Raw genomic sequence first — 18,042 nt, 5'->3', positions numbered from 1 at the left:
GAGGCCCTGAGCTTGGCTGGCGCCTTCAGGCAGTGCTGCAAGAAAAAATAATTAATATAATAAGAGGTTCTGAGCGATTGCAGCAGGAGGAAGTTGTGCAGCAGAAAATAAGATGGTTATCAGAGGGGATTTAGCCAGTTGTAATGGAGTTGGAGGAAACTGGTATTTTTGAAGTAGAAAGAAAAAAACTGTTTGAACTCATAGGCAAGAGGGCACCTGCAAATGGAGCCCAGCAGCTTCTTCCCAGCCCTCCCTGATAGAAACTGCCCCTGCAGACGTGAACTGAATAGGAGAAGGATTTTGCATGACCTGAGTTGCTGGGGAAGCGAGGGAGGGAGGGACGAAGGGGCCTAGAGTGCCTGGGAGCGGAGAGCGATTGGGCAAGGTGGAAAATAAAGTGATTAAACACACTTGGACTTGCTCAGAGATGGGAGGGGTACATTTTTTTTTACTGCTGCCCCAGGGCCCCAAAATGCATTGGCACGGCACTACAGAGAAACCACTAATCCCAGTCACCAAGGGGAGGGAATGGGACTTTCTCGTTCTCTCCTGCTTGCCGAGCGTTTGGACCCCTGTCGAAGGCAAGGCTGATGGGATTAGAGGAAACAGCTGGCTCGAGTCTTACCCTGCGGGAGCTCGCATTCTCGGGACTCGGGAAGAGAGGAGCGCCCCGCTGCCGAGTCGCATTCCAGGTCATTTGCTGAGCCCAGATGTTTTCTAATGAGCTCTATGATAAATCCTTTTCCTCTACTACCGAGCACAGTCCCTGCCAGCCAGGTCCGTCCCTAGATCTCTCTTTCTACAAGCAGCCAGGCAAGTTGGACTTTGCAGTTCCAGCCAGCTAGCCAAATTACCACTAGGACTCGTGCCTTTCTGCTACACCTATGCGAAGGGGTTCAGCACAGAGCTCAAATCTGTTATGCTAAGCTGTGGCCTGCTGGAGGTTGCTAGTCCAAATTTCTCCCAAGGCTGAACCTTCCCCTCTAGCCTCTCCTTACCTCTGTGTACGTTATTAAGCTAGATACTGTGCTCAGGCAGGATTGACCTGGTGGTCTGAACGAGCAGTGAAGTGCTGTTGTACCCACATGCTTTGGGTGAATTTTAAAAAGCAAGAATGGTATTTGTAAGGACTGCTCTATCCTTGCCCGTGGCTGCTGGAACTGCACAAATGTGAGTTGCATGCTCGCAGTCATGGGAGGATGCGCTCCTCACCTGCCACCACTGTCCCCTCCCTTCGTCTACCCGAGATGGTGATGAGAAATCACTCCCCAGCTTTTTTAGTAGTAAAATCTTTGCCTCCATCTCCTTGCATGAGTACTGCTCCCTTTCACCTCGGGCACGTATGCCTTTACAGACAGCGATTCGAGGTCCTGAGCTGATATCTTGGAGGTGTCTTTGGGCTTATTTAGGAACCAAGAAGTAGGAGTTCAGCTCCAGCAGGTGATGGTCCGGTGAGAGAAGGGAGCTGATAAAGAGCCATATTTATTGCGGGGAGCTGCAATGCAATTTTGTACCCTTTTGCAGATGACATGTGGAGAGGTGAAGTGAATTGACTGATCTGAGAGAGGGCAGGGTAGTCCGTGGCAGACCCAGACATCAGTCTCCCAAGTCAGGCCAGGGGCTTTAGCCCTTGCGAGTGCTTCTTTGGACCCTACGCGGTATATCTCGGGAACGGTGAACAAAACACAAGTTGCTGGGGGAGAGACGGAGTTTAAGGCCAGCTACGGGGATCTGGGAAGGGCAATTCTCCCCTCGTTGCTCACTGCAGCCCTTCACAGATGCACACGCTCTCGCTTGCTCTCTCTTTTCCCAGCTGCCTTTCCCCGCATGTGTTTTCTAGCATCCAGCTATGGGCAGGGAGCCTTGGAATCTGCGTTAAGACACAAATAAAAGGAATAGTTTTATTTTTAACTTACAAATACACCCTTTTAATTCTCACGCCCACAGTTCCTAGTCCTGTCCTGACAAGCGGGGAGCCCCTGGCACTGTGGGCGTTTGTCAGCAGGCCCAAAACAGCAACAGAGGGTGAGGGAGGGAAGCTCCTGGAGACCAGAGAGCAGGTTTCTGCTGTGTCTCAGTGCAGGAAAGCCTTGGTGATCCAGCAGCAGGGGAAAGGGCTGAGGGGGAAGATGTAGGTGGGTGTGTAGACATTTTGGGCAAGGCTCTGTGCACCTGTGTTTTCATATGGTGTCTATCTGTGGTGGAAAACAACAGGCTGATGAAATGGGCTGTCGTCAGGGGGTGAGAGTGGAGAGTTGTGTCGTACTACGTGTCGCACCGCTCGGCGTGAAAACAACAGCGTGGTTTGGCTCGGGCATTTTAGGGGCAGGCAGCAAGCTCCCCAGAGCCTGTGGGGAGCGGGAGCTGGTAAACGAGGGTGTGATGTGGAGCAAGAGTCTAAAAATGTTGCTGAAGCCAGCGACCTGGCTAGGGGTGAGGGGCCTGACCGGTGAGGATGGCTCCTTTCCTGCTGGTGTTGTCTCCCTCCCGTCTGCTCCCAGCTGCAGAGCGGCTGCCTCTAGCCCGTGCCTGAGCCAGCGTCTGTCCAAATGACATCTGCAGGCATCAGGTCTTCACTCCTTGTTCTGGCTGCAATACCGCATTGCCAGAGAGGATGGGGAAAAGTGTTGGCCCAAGGCTTTGACAGCCTCTCGGCAGCTTCTTTCATCTTCCAGCCAGCCTGCTCTGTCATACAGCACCTCTGCCTGTTTCTTCTGACACCAGAAAACCAGAAAACCTGAACTCTGCGCATCATGCCTCCCCACCCCCAGATTTACAGATTGCTGTGTTTCCCTTTTCTGCTGTTTGGATGTTTACTGGAACACGAATGAATAGTAGGAAGCAGTGAATGAACTGCATGCTGGCTCACATATCTGCATGCAGCCTGGTGCTCCGCTCAAGAGTAATCACACGCCACTGCTGAGGATCCCACAAAAACCATCAAAATACTGAACCTTGGACCTGATACACTTGGGTGAATTTAACCTTAATGCCCGTGGTCTGTTTCTCCGTAGCTGGTCGCATCTACATCTTATTTTTCCCCATTTATCCACAGACCTGAGAACTTGCTTCCAAGCCTCTGATGTCTCCTCTTTCACTCATTATATTATTCAGAATAAAATAGCCTCCCGGGCAGGAGCTCACTGCTGGTCTTGCTGGCCATGAGGAGCAGGTAGACCTTAGTCAAAAGTCCAAGTTCAGCAGCGGGTGAAAATGTTGGGAGATTAGAGTTCCATGGGTATGTGGTCATGGCAAAAGGCTGCTCCTTTGTCTGTTGTTGGTCCTTTTGGAGCTGAGCAGTTCAGTACAGTTTGGGGCTGGGTAGGTTGCATCTAGCAGGATAAGAAAGCGATGCTGGAAGCAGGTTTTTTGCCACCCTATTTACAAAATCCTCTTGTCCCGGAGCTGGAAAGAACCAAGCAGCGGGAAACCGTTCCTTCGCTGGCAGCCTCCAGCCTCCTTCAACTAACACCCAGCCCCAAAGCTTGCTTTCCTGGCTTCTCCCCAGGACCACTGCCAAGGCACTACCAACACTTCCCTCAGCACAGCTGTTGCTTTCTTAGCATCTCCTCTTCCTGCTTCTCTGATCTCTATGCAAATCTGCACACAAACAGGAGCCAGGAAAGCCCATCCAAGCCTTGCAGGTATCTTTCGATTTGGGTAGTGCCGTGCCAGTGTTTAATGTGGAGGCCTCTATTAGATTAATTGCACCTTTACAGAAACAGAGCCTTTCCGGTCTCCCAACAATTATTGTAACTGAATGATCGCAATGAAAGAGAAAGAGAAAGGAAAGAAAAAGAGGAGAGAAAGGCGAGCAAGAGGAAGGGAAAAGAAAGGAAGAGAAAACCATCCTCTGGTGTTGGAGGAGAACTTTCCCAAGTCTTCACTGCAGCTAGGGCTCTACCCCAAGCCCTCTCTATCGAGCATTACGTTTAAATAGGAACTGTTTGCGTTCAGTGAGCCACATCCAGACTTTTCTGTCGCTGCAGGAGCAAATGCTGGGAAATCACCTTCGGACACCGCTCTTCTTTTACAGACACGTCGTTTTTATGGACGTGCCTTGCCAGCGGGCTCTCCCCGTTAGTTTTTAGCACTTGGCGGGGGCTCCATCGCCCAGGACTGGGGAGGCGGGGGGGGGGGGTAGGTCAGTGTGTGAGCTCCCTGCCCGCCCCGGGCGCTGCGAGTCCCGCCGGCCCCGGCTGTTCGGAGACCGCCCCGTCGGGGATCCGAGGGGCTCCCGCACCCCTCTCTCCGCCTGCAAACGGGACACGGCGAGAAAAACCGGACGACCGGAGGGAGATCGCTCGGGGCTCCCCCGGTCCCGCCCCATCAACCGGCGGAGCTCCTGCGGGGCCGCCCCGGCGGGGCGGGCAGGCTCTGCAGCCTCCGCTCCGCTTCCCTCCCTCTTTCCTTCCCTCCCTCCTTCCCTCCCTCCCCTCTTTTCCCCTCCTCTCCCTTCTCCCCCCCCCCCCCCTCCGCCCCGATTGTGCAATAGCGAGCGGCGGGGCCGGCGGCACCGCCCGGAGCCCGGCACCGGAGGGGGGGGGGGGGGGGCGGGGAGGGAGGCGGCAGGCTCCCGGCTCCCGCCCGCCCCGCACCTCCCTGGGCCGCCGAGCCGAGGATGCGGCAACCGCCGGGTACCGCGGGGCTGTAGCCCGCCCGCCCGCCCGCCCGCCGCGGCCCCGGACCCCATGGGATGTGCCCACCGTCGCCTGGGTGGTGAGTAGCCCCTTCGGGTTTGCGGCTTTTCCCCTCCCCGCCGCCTCCTTCCCACCCCCGGCCCAAACCGAAGCGGACCTGCTGCTGCTTTTTTCTCCGCCGCTGATCAGCACCAGATTTTCCGCCTCTTTTCCTCTCTCCCTGCTCTTCTCCCCCCCCTCCAACCTCCACGGGTGATTGATGGCCGGGAGGATGAGAATATTGCCACGGGCAGAAATCGGTTGCAGATGAGGCGGACTTCGGGGGATCTGCTGTGCAATCGTTAAACTATTTCCACCGCCGCTTTAGCTCAAATAAAATAAAAGAATAGGATATGGGGTGCCGCGCTCTATCGGTCGCACATCTGTGGTACAGAGCCCTTCCCATCTATTTCGGGTTTCGAACAAAAGTGCAGAGGAGAGAAGGGGGAACGTTCAGCGTATCGATTCACCGCAATGCCAGAGGACGTGTAGTAGTTCGGGTGTCGTAAAGGAAGGAGATTTTCCCCATGGAAAGGCGGGGAAAGTTTTGTTACTTGAAAAGTTTGCACTGGGGGTGAATTTACATCCTTGCATCCTACACATAGTTTTTGTGCTTACTGGAGTATTACAAAGGCTTATGTCCCATACATCTCTACCTGTTTCTGGAGTCGTAACGTGGTATTTCAGTTTTTCTAAGTATTTGTGGCAGTTCTTACTTGTTACATACAACAATCTCTGCATTTTATGCACGGTGGGGATTTCTCTTTTTCTGTGAGAGATGTTCCAGGGACAGAACATGCTTTAGCTCGTTTTCAGGCTGCATTAAAGTTGATCCGGACAATCCCTTATTGCCTACTAACGTTTATCTTACGAGGGCACTCTTACGAGAAACTTATGCTGTGCTCCGCAATCTAACTTTCACGTATAGGATTAACCCCATCAAATGAAAAATTCAGCCTGTGTGAAGTGTTTGTGGATTTGGAGCACCATAGCTTTGCCTTGCAGGTTTTTGGGGGAAAAATCTGCACCCTACTGAAACAAGTGGGAAAGATCCTAGTGGTATGGCGCGGCCCAGATTTTCCCTTGTATTTTTAGCCCAAGAACTTAATGTCCTCTTTGCAATGTCCAACCAGCCAAAAATCAGCTGCATACAATGGGCACTTTTGCTTTTTGAAGGCAGTCTCCCATCTCGAAAAAGGCAGCTCGCTTCAAATTTGCAAACCGCAGGATGGGAAATGGAATTTGCCTTCAGTATAAAAATCCCAAGTGTTTGCAAACAGCCCTGAGAAGAATCCGGGCTCTTGGCTTGACCTCTCTGCGCTGAATTCCAGCTTGGGGAGTTTGCGGTCTTGCAAAGAGGGCTAACGAGCAAAGTCTTCCGAGTGCCCGGTCATCTTTCCGGAGCAAGGAAAACGGTCAAGCTGGAGGGAATTTTGGGTGCCTAGGAAGTGCAGGATTGGGCCCTGAGCCAAAACGCTTTTGAAGTAGCCTTGAAGACCTGCCCGTATTGGAGTAACTTCGCTCGCAGCGCGTGTTGGCATTGCCGAGGTCGTGTTAAGCTGGTCCAGTCGTGGGAAACCTGCCTGAAAAGCAGAGTAAACTCCCGGGCAGTATTCCTCCCAAGCTCTGTGCTGTTCCCATTAAAGTGTTAGCAATACCTCTGCCTGCTCCCATATTGTAGCTGCAGCGACTGTGGGGCAGGCAGAGCCGGGGACTTGCTCTGTCCTAGGGCCTTGCTCCTGCTCTTTTTTTTTTTAAAGTCTGCTGGGAAAAAAAAACCCTCCACTGTAGTCTCCCAGGCTTGGAGATCCCCTGGAATAAAGCAAGGACCAGAGTGCTGGCAGGTCTAGCACGGCTTAGGGCAAAGAAACTTCTCAGCCGCTCAAATCGGATTCTTAAAAACCTGAGCAGCTGATAAAATTGTCCTTTTGGGGCAGGACCGGAGTGAGAATGTGGGGTGGTCTGTCCTCCGTGCCTCCCGTTAGCACCGGCAGGAGCTGTGCGTGCCGTTTCCCCAGACCTTTGTTTCTCGCACAGCACTGTTCAGGGAGGGAGCGACACGGGGCGGTTGGGGCCAGGGCTTTCCTGGGTGTAAACTAGTTCTGATGGTGGGAACGGAGCAACCCAGCACTCCTTTCTACCAGTTGTGGAGCTGGGCTGGGCCGCTACCCCCATTCCAGCCAAGATTTTAATCCTTTGGAGCTTAGCTTTGGAAATGGTGCCAGGATCGGGCCCTTGCTTTGGTCACTCTCTCAGATGTGGCTTAAGCCTCCTTCTTCTCTGATACAGAGCTCAGACGACTTGTCCAGAGAGGGGACGAGACCGGCATTTGGTTCACGGGTTGATTTCATTGTGGTTACTGGGCTCGATCCTGCAGTTTTAGGAGACACTGTCTAAATGTCAAGTGTGAGGTCAGCCCCCAGCACGTCTGGTTGCAATTGAAAATACCAACTGGGCTGTGAACTGTTACGTTACCCCCGAAAGCCTCTGGCCCCGCACTGCCACGTGTTTTTATGCTTCGGTATTGGAGACACTGCAGTCAGTGCCGTGGGTAAATAACACAGACGTTGGGTTTTACGTCGTCAAAACTGAGAAGGCTGGTGCAGTGCAAAGCAGAGATTAAAAGAGAGCAAAACAGCACTCAAGTCAACTGGGTTTCTGCTGTTGTGACCGGGATATGGCCTAAACGGGTGTAAAGGGAGAGGGAAACGGCAGGAAGGATCCTGAACCGTCACTGAAAGATCCACAGCTCCAGCCGCAAACCCCTTTCTCCTTCCCTCTTTCCACCTCTTGCTCCAGCAGCTGGGAACCTGATCCTGCAAGCGCAACCCCGCTGCGTAGGACAGGGCTTGATTTTTTTATGCAAGTTTGGTAATGAATGACCGAGCAAGCCGAAAGCCAGCGTGGTTGGCATTTGAGACAACTCCCATCTCTGACTGCAGGATGGCCTTACGCGGCGTGTGTGCTAAATTAAAAAAATAATAATCCTGGTGGCCACTATGTACTAGAACTGGTTTTATCTGGTTCCAGTTATGCTTGTTTTGAGTAAGACGAGCGGTGCCAGATTCTGATCTCATTTGCACCAGTGGAGTCATTTGGAGGAGCCGGTCCCAGTTTACCTCACTCTAAGTGAAAGCAGAACTGGGCCTGCTGGGAGAAGCGCTCCCTGGGGAAATTGCTGGTGCCTGCATGCAAATCAGACACGGGGAAAAGTGAACGACTCTTGGGACCCTTCCCGGAGGCGGTGCGGATTTTACCGCCGGCCCTGTGAAAGCTGTTTTCACCGAAAAAGGAGGGGAGAGGCTGCGGCTTCAGTTGCAAGGGGAAACGGTGTGACTGTGTGCTCCAGAGCGAGCCAGGTGCTTTGGGGAGATGCCGGTCAGCGAGCAATAGTGGTCAGGCTCCCGATTAGTGATGCTGTGGTGGAGGAAAAGACGTCCTCTCTCCACACCTGGTGGGAAGCTGCTGCTTGCAGGGGTCAGGGACGGCTTTGGAGAGAGCAGCCCGGCTGGAGGGCAGCAGTCGCTGTTATTGCATGGAATTTTCAAAGGGTTTTGGATCCACGGTTCACGTTTGGACACCTATGGTCCTCCTGCGTGGCCAAAGCTCCGGTCGATACCCTCAGCCCCAGCCAGGCTGACAGTGCTGCCCACGCCGGGTGGCTCTGCCTGCCTGCTCTGCGGCCGCCAGCGTGTGGGACGGCTGTGTGGGAAACACCAGCTCCAGGGGAAACGCAGGAGGGAGTCGAGTCTCCTTCAGGTCCAGACATGCGACGAGCGAGGCCTCTGGCTGAAATGCTGCTAACAGCTGTGTTTGAAAGCGCCTATTTCTCATATTATCTGCAATGCACTTGGATACGACCTACCGCTGGGGACTGTTCTAGCCAAAGCATGTGGCAGACTAGTCCTTCCTCGCGCAGGGTCTGAGACAGAGCCTGTACGTATGCTCTCTCTTCCCCCACTTTGCCAAGGCACCCCCGTCCCACTGCTCCCCAAAACTGCCGGCTGCTGGAGGCTAGTACCAGGCTTGTTTGCCAGGTGCCCAACACAGCTGATCCTTGCTCCCATCCCGCTTGCCCCGCTGCTCTTAGGGGCTGCAAAGCCCCACATTTCGAGCAGGTGCTAGAAGAGGAGAGGGAGTGGAGGGTGGTGTGGGGCCAGGATATATTCCTGTGCTTTAGGTTGATGCATTTTCCTGGCCGTGATTGTTCTTAATGCCGAAGAAATTGAGCAATTGAAATAAATTACCAGAAACTGTTTATATTACTCTTGCCTCCTCCACAGGCCATTAGTGTGTCCCTTTTCCAGCAGAGCTCCTTTAGGACCCCATTCTAAGCCTATCAAAGTCCATAGGTAGCTTTCCAATGATTTTTGTAGGTAAAGGAGCTTGGATTTTTTTTCCAGCTGCAAAAAATGTTTCTCGAGTGCTCAGTGCATGGTCGAGAAGCCAGATTTAAACTCCCAAGTACCAAAGTCTTTTGAAATTCTGTCCGAAGTGGGGACAGGAGAGGGCTTTAAAAATGCTGCAGTGCTTTTCTCTATTTCTGCTTTATTTCTGTGAATCGCCCAACCATGCTTGAGTGGAAATTAATACGTTACGGAAAGGGAAGCTCGAACATCTCCTGCTTTTGAAAGGAGCAGAGACAGCCAGATCCACAGTGAGAAATGACATGGCTTTTGCTCCATTATCAAAAAGTTTTTAGGATTAATTCTTTTGCGTGTTAAATATCAAAGGTCTTCCTATGGTAGTTCCATTTTTATTTTTTTGTAATTTCTTCCCAGATTTTGCAGCTCAGCAAAGCAAGACTCTCAGCTCAGAAGAGACTTCTGTGTTCAGTTAAGCACTCATCTGTCTTGCTGTCCTGAAGAAATACCTCTAGACGTTTTCAGTGCATAGCTCTCTTCCCTCTCCCCTGGTGATATTGTCATGATATCGATCAGATTAATTTGGTCTATTGCAGGCACAACAGTAGAGTCCCCAAAAGAATGTTGTACTTTGTATTTTTTGCAGCAAAAATATAAAGTTTTAGCTAAATGCGAATTTCAAAAAAGGGGGAAGTGTTAAATAAGGACAAGTATTGAATAAAATCGGTTGTTTTGATTTTTTTTTTTCAGTACATAGTGACTTCTCAGGTTTTCACAGTTTAGATTTAAACTTTTCCTGCTAATAATGCTGGCTTATAATATTTTTCGTTCCATGTAACCAAATATTATTTGAGTTGAGATTCCCAAAAGGCAATTCCCTGTAGTATTCCAAAGTTACTGTATAGGCAAAATCCTGTGTCTGAGGAGAGCCATGCCCTGGATCTTTCTCGGACAGATACATGTTTCTTTCCAGTCGCCACCAAATCAGACACTTAACTGTGGCTTTGCTTCCTTTTAGGCGCCTAAATAATCGGTTGCCGTTTAGCGCTTACAGCTACCTGCAAGGAGATCGCTCCTGGCCACCTCCACACACAGGAGTGATCCCACCCAAGTCCTTGGAGAGCTTTCTCTTCTCCAGGCAGCGATCCCCCCCTTGCCCTGCAGCACCGTGTCCTTGGGTGACTCCCTCACCGCACAGCAATGTCCCGGCCTGACTCCCACCTGCCCCGCAGCACGGCGTTTACCCCGAGCATCTTCCCGTCGAGGAACGCGTGCCGCATCGTGTGGGGCAAGAGCTGTTGGCAGCCATCCCTCCCCTCCTGCCCCGGGCAGCCTCTTCCCTCGAAGGAGACCTGGCGCTCCAAAGACCTCCCTGTGCTTTTCCACTCTGTCTGCACGCATCAGCTCACTCGGCATACAGCGATCCCTTGTCTCTGGTCTTACAAGCAGGGAAACCGAGGCACAGAGCAGTGCGCTCAGCAGCACATCTTCGGGGCCTCCTCCTCCCCCGGCAGCGCCGTGCAGCAGTTTTTCTCAGCAAAATGGCACAAATAACTAGTTGAACACAAAGGCAGGACCCGGTACTGCTGTGATTCATGTCTAACACCAACTTGGGGTTGCTCTTGGCAGCTTGGCGTGGTGTAGCTTGAGAGCCCGGCTGGGTGGGAAGCCGGCTCTGTCGGGCAGGACAGTCGCCTGTCCAGGGAGGCAGGAGAGGACGGTCGGAGGTCCCAGCCGTGATCCAGACCAGGAGCTGAAACCTTCGCCTTGTCCATCTCTACTGAGATCTCACGCATCTCACACAAGGACTTGAATCAGTGATTCAGGCACTGAGGTAGGGCCGTTTCCTGGCTTCGTACCTCAATTTCCTTGGCCACAGCGTGGAGCAGACACTGTTTCTGTGCTATATTCGCACGCTTTGAGCCTTGGCTAAGCAATGTTTGTAAAGCTTAGGGGTTTCTTGTCTCTCAGAACCTGGGATGCTGCGTGTGTGGCCATGAGCACGATATACCTGTGTCTGTGGTTTTATGCATTTGGCAAAATTGCAAGATCCTGCATAAGAAAAATACCTATAAATGTATTAAACTACTCATGAAATGTTCTCCGTGTCCACCTGCAGGCTTGTCTTGTATTATGGTGTAAACTTCCCACTGGAAAAAGAGAGTAAAACCGATTAGATCTTTTTTATTTTCCTCCAGAAGTGTTTGGTTTCCAAATGGCCAAGAACAGCTGTGGGCTGGGTGGTGGGAACGCGGCCTCAGAGGTAATTCCCGTGATTGTCCTCCAGCCGATATAACAATGTAGATTTTCCCAGCTGCTTCCAGGCGTCGGCGGGGACCGTCCTTCTTGCGGGACTCCTGAGAGTCCCCGGGACTGCCAGGATGGGAGGAAGGAGCTCTTCTAGGTGACATAAAACATCTGAGCGTGCTACCACCACATCTCAAAACCGGGCTCATGGGAGGCTCAGCCGTCGGCAGGACGCCTGCCAGGCTCTCCAGGCCTCGAAGGGATGCTGAGCTGGTACAGCTGGGACCCACCAGCCTTGGACGTTTTGCCCCTCAGCTCCTTGGGCATGGGGACAGGCTGGAAAAGGGCTCTGGGGCCGCTCACCACAAGGCTGCAGCTGTGCGTGTGCTGAGAAGTTGTTTGTCTCCGGAGTCCGGGATGTGCCAGGCTCAAGGGCTGAGTCATTTGATTTCTCAAATGCGTGCTGAAGGGATGGCAGAGGAAGCTGCCATGTGGTTCCCTGCAGAGGGAAAGGCGGGGGGAGACCCTCACGGGCTGATGGGTCTGCCGGAACTGAGCTGAACTTTCTGCTTGAAAAGCTTTGACTAGCAGGAAAAAAAATGTGCCCCGGTGCGGAGAAGAGAAAGAAGCCCCTGTGTGCAGGGAAGTGCAGGCCAGGGCCGGGGTCAGCGCCGGGGAGCACACACTTGTTCCTTTAGGGGCTGCAACGTGTAATTTAGCTTGTCACGGAGGAATGTGCTCAATGCCTTTATTTAATCGGGAGTTTGCAAACCTGCTCGGGTGCCTTGTCTTCCTTTTTCCCTTCTCTTCCCAGCTGGGGGGAGAGGGAACACGGTGCTTTTGTCTCCGACCCTGTGGCTGCTGTCAGATGAATGGTTTTAGTGGCCGCTCTGTTCGCATGACTGGTTTGAACTATGCCAGCGAACACGCCGCGGTTGCGAGCAGGCTCTTTCCAGCCCCAGCAGCCTCCCAAACTCAGCTGCATCAGATGTTTTCCTAGGCACCGGCATAAACCTTGTTACTTACTAGAAATGTGGCCCTGCGGGTTCCAGGGCATTCTTGGGAGATGGAAAACACCATGTGGATGTGGCCTGTTCCAAGGCTTAAAATCAGTGGGCAATAGCAGCGCTCACCACCTGAGTGCCCTGAAGAACGGGGTATAAAGCTGCAATTGCTCCAGCTCTGTAGAGGTACCCGGTTCCCCTGCAAACCGGACCAGCGGCCGTGCTGCTCGGGGCTCTGGTTACGAAGACATCCCTGCGCAGGAAAGGAGAGGGCTTAAGCATATGTTGAAGTGCTTTCCTGAATCCAGGCCAGGTCCTGTGCTTTAGCAGAGCACAACCTCGCTCATCTTCCTCTCGGTATCAGAGCGAGACAGGAGCCCAGATGCTCGGAGATGATCCTTCATGCCTCTGGCCATGGGTCTGCTCTGACCAGTGCTGCAGAAACACCTCTCTAGTGAACACTTCCCTCCAGGAAAATAAAAGGTCCCAGGGAAGCTGGGCTGTCAGCACAGACAGAAATGTTTGCCTCTTTGCTGCTGGGTAGAGATGCATAGAAACCTGGAAAAAAAACCAGCCACCACCTTTCTTTGGAAAGAAGGAAATTGCTCTCTAATCGGGCATGTGGAAGTGAACTTGTGTGCTGACTCCAGAGGAATTTCGGCTGTTCCCCGGGGGGGTTGTGATTGCTGTTTGGGTCACATCCCAGCTCTGATCTCGGACTTGCCTTTGGGAGAGGGATTCCTCGGCATGGAGCTGCTGGCATTTGAGGAATGAGTGATGCTCATTTCAGAAAACCAAGCAAACCGAGTGTGTGCGCGTGCAGCTTAGCTGTGTACTTCTTAGCAGAAATTACAGAATTCCCCCACTGAAATGGAAAAAAATTTCAGGGAGCAGAAGTAAGCCGTAAGAGTTTTTTTCGGGACAAATGTGTTTAACAACACCACTCTCGTTAATGGCAGTACAAGTTCAGGGGCTAAAACCCTCTGCTTATCTCAAACCAAGACCTGCAAACCCTGCTTTGTGCAGGTATTCTCACCGGGGGCCTGTGGGATTCACGTGAACAAGTGCTGGGAGGATTAGGAAGCCAAGGCTATAAAGGTGTTGCTGCGTTATACCGTTATGGTTCCTGTAGCACCAGGAAATAAGAAAATTTAGCAGAGACCCCACCTGATTCCCCCAGAGATCCCAGGGCCAGGGAATGAGGATGCCCTTTTCTGGCTGCCTTGGGATGGAGGATGGGGAAGCATCTCTCTCTCTCGTCTCTCTCTTGATTCAGATCCAGGAGGTTGGGCTCAGTGGAGGGGTAACAGGGCAAAACCCTCTGCCCCATAATGACCTGAAAATATCTGAGCTGGAGCTGTGAGAGGTGCTTAGTAGGCCATCTCAATCATTTAGATAAATGTGGTGGTCCTCCAGCCGAGGATGTGTTGGTGAAGACGGTGCAGATATAGACTGCGTGACTGGAGGAACGCCTGGCTGGGAGTCCCCAGCACAGAGCTGCCTCTGACACCAGTGTCTGATAAACAAGGCATTTTTCCTCTCCTTCCCCAGCAAGCGTTAGAGGGCTGGGCCCAGGAGCCATGGGAATCAACAGGAGCCTTTCCAGTGTGGGCTTTGGATCTTCGTCTGGATAAATAAATAGAAGGAAATAACAAATAACATGGTTCTAACAAATATTTTAGAAAGTATAAATGTCTGCCTTTCACTGTGACTCCATCCAAACCCCACAAAGGAAAAAATTTCCCTATTTCTATGATGCTTTTCCATCTGCCTTTCCCCTGTGATTGGGAGTGTTAATGCAGGCACCTTGGCTGGAGAATACAGCTGGCCCGCAAGGAAACCCTGCGTGGGATTTCTCTGGGGGTGGTAAGTAACCTTCTCGGCCGACCACCTTTGCGAGCAAGGTTTATGCTTGCTATTGAAAGGACCCCCCTTGTCTGTGGACTGAGTTCCCATCCTCAGAGTAGCCGTTTGCTGAATTTGAGTGGCTCTATAAAAATAAATGCTGTATTGGTCTTTTCTGCGGGTTTCTAGCCTCTGGATTGAGGTTTCCACATCTCCCTGCTTGCTGCTGCCTTGCAGCGACATCTGCTGCGCACTTTTAGAGGAAAGCGGTTTTCCTTCCCGGGAAAGTGGTCCCTTTTCTCTGGGAAAGCTTGCAGCAAGGCCAGCTTTGGCTTTTAAGGTGGGAGAAAAGGAAGTGGGGAAGTCTGGTCCTTCCTCAAATAAAAACATTTCTGCGGTCCGTGACTTACTCCAGCCTGGCTCGGCCCATGGCGGTGACGCTTTTGTTTTGCAAACTTCTCCCAGCCCAGCTTTGGGTGGGCAATGATGAAAAAAGCCTGCTGTTGCTCCTGGCACAAATCTTGGGAGAAGTAATGCAGGTATCTGCCTGCCCCAGAGCTTGTTTTGAAGAAGGAAGAGGCAGAGCAGCATGTCCCATTCCCCGTGAAGTGTTTTGGGGAGCCTTCCTGGCCACAGCAGTGGCTGTAGAGGGAGATGTGAGTACCGACATGCTGGGAGGACATACCTGTCCTTGCCGCAGCCAAGAACTGCCCTGGGGTTGGAGAAACGGGCCGGCTTGCCTGTTTTCTTTCCTGCTCACGCTTTGCTCTCTGTCTCCAGTTGTAGGATTTTGGCAGAGCTGGCCATGATGTTATGGTTCGTGGTTGGTGCCCTCTTCCCAGCACTGCTCCTGGCCGCACCACCCCCCATAAACAAGCTCGCCCTCTTCCCGGATAAGAGCGCTTGGTGTGAGGCAAAGAACATCACCCAGATCGTGGGGCACAGCGGCTGCGAGTCCAAGTCCATCCAGAACAGGTATGGATCCACTCTCAGTGTGGAGCTGGATGCAGCTGATTTCCATTTGCAGATGGCACCAGAGTGGCTTTGGGGACTGTCACTCGTACAAGAAGCCAGGCACAGTGTCCTGCCTCTGCCCGGCTGCTCTCTGTCTGTCTCAGTGGAAGGTGAAATCTCCTTCTGCCTTTGTTGGGAAGAGTGGGCACCTTTGCTGAGCCCTCATCCCTCCTGTTGTCTTTGCAGGGCCTGTCTGGGACAGTGTTTCAGCTACAGCGTCCCCAACACCTTCCCTCAGTCCACAGAGTCCCTGGTTCACTGCGACTCCTGTATGCCGGCCCAGTCCATGTGGGAAATCGTGAGTATCCCTGCCTGCTCCACGGTTCTTTCTGTGGGGCCTCGCTCAGGGGCTCTCAGCTCTGCTCTGCCACCACTTTAGGGCAAGTTGTTCTCCTTCCCTGAGGTTTTCCCACTCGTAGTTCCCTTCCAGGGTGTCTCTCAGGTGACTGTGCCCTGTCTTGAGACGCCTGGGTGGAAGGGGCTGCTGGAAGCAACATGACTGCTGTGATGAATGATGCATTTATCATGCTGTTTGCAGAAGCATTCCCTGCCAGTCCCTGCATTATTCATCCCTGTGCTCATCCCGCGTGCCTCTTCTCTTCACCACTGCCTTTGTCGCCTCCTCCCACTTGGGAGTTTTTGGCTTCTTCGATGTCCAGAAGTGCTTCCCACAGCCCATCTGCCAGTCACCCTCAGACCTCCCAGTTTCATGCCACCACTGATCCTGGCAGAGCCATAAAACCTGCCTCCGAGGCAAGCCTAGGCACGCAGGGAGCTGGGTTCAGCTCTCTGCTTTGCTTTCAGCTCAGACATTTGGGCAGATGGTTTAGTCCAAACTATCTAAGATGCTCAGCAACGTGTCTTGTGGGTGGCTTTTGCAGTTACCACCGATATTTCTGTGCCAGTAGTGCCTGGGAGCAGCGTCCCACTTGAGTCAGTGCATTTTCCGTGGGTCTTTGCAGCTTGTGACCTTGCGAGACATTCCCAGAGCATTCTTGCCTTGCAGACTGACTGTAGGTATTTGTTTATACGGATAGCGAACCATCGCTTCTGGCTTAAAATACCCCAAGTCAGCAGGGTACGGGGCAGGTCAGACCGCCCGCAGCAGGATGGCCATCCGGGCATTGAGCCTGCGCACTCACTTACTGTGTCCTCGTCCCTCTACCCAGGTGACACTGGACTGTCCAGGCAATGACGAGATCCCCAGGGTTGACAAGCTGGTGGAGAAGATACTTCACTGTAGCTGCCAGGCTTGCGGGAAGGAGCCGAGCCACGAGGGAGCCCTGTTCAACGTCTACCTGAACGCGGAGGAGAACATGCCCGCTGAAGGTCCCAGCCCCCATCACTATGCCCGCCACCAACAGGAGGTGGAAGAACCTCCTGCCTCCAGCCACCACCATCACGAGGAGGAGGGCGACGAGTGACCTGGCCCTTGCGGACTGTCCTTGCAGCCAGCGGCGCGGGCAGGGGGTGTGTGCGAGGGAGAGGGCCGGGATTTGGGGAGGGAGGGGGGTGGTGGAGTCTTTCCTGTCTAATAGCTACCCTCATGCTTTGCTCTCCACGACACCCCGGGGCCGGAGGAAGATTTTGAGGCACGAGCAGGGCTGAGAGGCGGACGTGAGGCTGGAGCTGCAGGGTGAGAGAGGAGGGCTCGGTGTTCTCTGATGCAAAACTACTTGCACATAATAGTAATAATATATTGAGAGGAGCGGGAACCCGGACAAGGGGGGTTTCGGCTGAGAGCAAGAGCTGAGCTGGGCTCCCCAGGGGCTGTCTGCAGGCTCCTGAACCTGCTGTGGAGCCCTTGCTGAGTCCTTCTGGGTTTTCCTCTTGTAAACGGCTAATGCTCGGATTGGAGGAAGAAGGGATGCAGCCTCTCCACAGTCCCACAAGAGATGCACATCTTTCCTGGGGTGTGCGGGACCAGCAGCATCCCTTCTTCCTCCTGTCTGCCCTGCCTGCCTAAGGACACGTGGGCTCAGCGTGGACGTACTGTTCCTCCTGGCACCCGCTGGATCTTAATTCAACCCCAACCTCCTCGTATTAGGTAGCTCTTGGGGAGTATTTTGCCCCAGGATGTGCCTCTGGGGGCCGCGTGTGTGAGGTTGCTGGGGAACCACGGGAGTGAGAGCCCTTTCCTTGCTGGTCCTCAGGGCCACCACGTAGCTCCCTGGGGACGAGGGAGCTGGATCATGCCATGGGCGCTGGGGCTTCACATTTCATGGCCCGCAGGGGAAAGCCAAAAGCAGGCTTGCGCTGGGGTGGTCTGGGTAGGAGCCAGCCCCTCTCCCCCCTCTCCCTGCTGCACTTTAATGGTGGTGGAGGGAGAAGGGGGACGAGTGCCGGGGTGCCGATGTACCTTCGCGGGGGACTGCTCACGCAGGGCTGGGGAGGCTCGGGGTGGGGGGACGGCCCCGGGCCCCTCCTGCTACCCCTTTCTCTCTGTTGTATAAAGCTGATTTCTTTGGCGCTGTCCTGACAAGAGCTTCCAGAGCTTGTAATCGATGCCTCCCCCTCCTTTTTACAAGTTGGTGGGGTTTTTTTTTTTCTTAAATAAATTAGTTCTGACTTCCATTTCTCAGTGCTCTGATGCCTGTCTGGTTTTTGGCAGTAGGCTCCTCAGTGCTGACGGGGGAGAGGCCGTTTACACCAGGACACCAGACGGGACAGCAGCGCAGGAGGGTACAGGGCATGGGAGAGCAATGGTTCCCTTGAGTTTTCTGCTGCATTCAATTTGGGAGGAGGAGGGAGAGCCGCTAAAAGGAAAACCGACCCTAAATACTCAGCAGATGGGCTGCATGTGGACACGGGGAGCCTGCACATCAGCTGTCGCCCAGGCGTGGTTGTACTCAGGGCCCTTAACACTTCAGCCTGGAGGTTTAAGGGCTG

At 53.2% G+C, this 18,042-nt stretch overlaps 1 protein-coding gene across 2 annotated transcripts; it reads left to right on the top strand.

The window, feature by feature from the left end:
* The first annotated feature begins 4,493 nt into the window (after positions 1–4,493).
* Positions 4,494–17,727, top strand: LOC115342475 (neuroblastoma suppressor of tumorigenicity 1). Of its 2 annotated transcripts, XM_030016684.2 has the most exons (5): positions 4,494–4,719; positions 14,076–14,160; positions 14,920–15,114; positions 15,340–15,451; positions 16,323–17,727. In XM_030016684.2, exons 1-5 carry the CDS (start codon positions 4,692–4,694, stop codon positions 16,575–16,577), a joined length of 675 nt encoding a protein of 224 aa, XP_029872544.1. In that variant the 5' UTR covers positions 4,494–4,691; the 3' UTR covers positions 16,578–17,727. The 2 variants fall into 2 exon arrangements, with proteins under 2 accessions (XP_029872544.1, XP_029872545.1); XM_030016685.2 differs by lacking the exon at positions 14,076–14,160 and having other exon boundaries at positions 4,495–4,719.
* Positions 17,728–18,042: the final 315 nt, after the last annotated feature.

Source organism: Aquila chrysaetos, chromosome 6, assembly GCF_900496995.4.
Source record: "Aquila chrysaetos chrysaetos chromosome 6, bAquChr1.4, whole genome shotgun sequence".
NCBI lineage: Eukaryota > Metazoa > Chordata > Aves > Accipitriformes > Accipitridae > Aquila > Aquila chrysaetos.
Note: the sequence above shows the minus strand (reverse complement) of the source record. Positions and strands in the feature narration are given on the sequence as shown.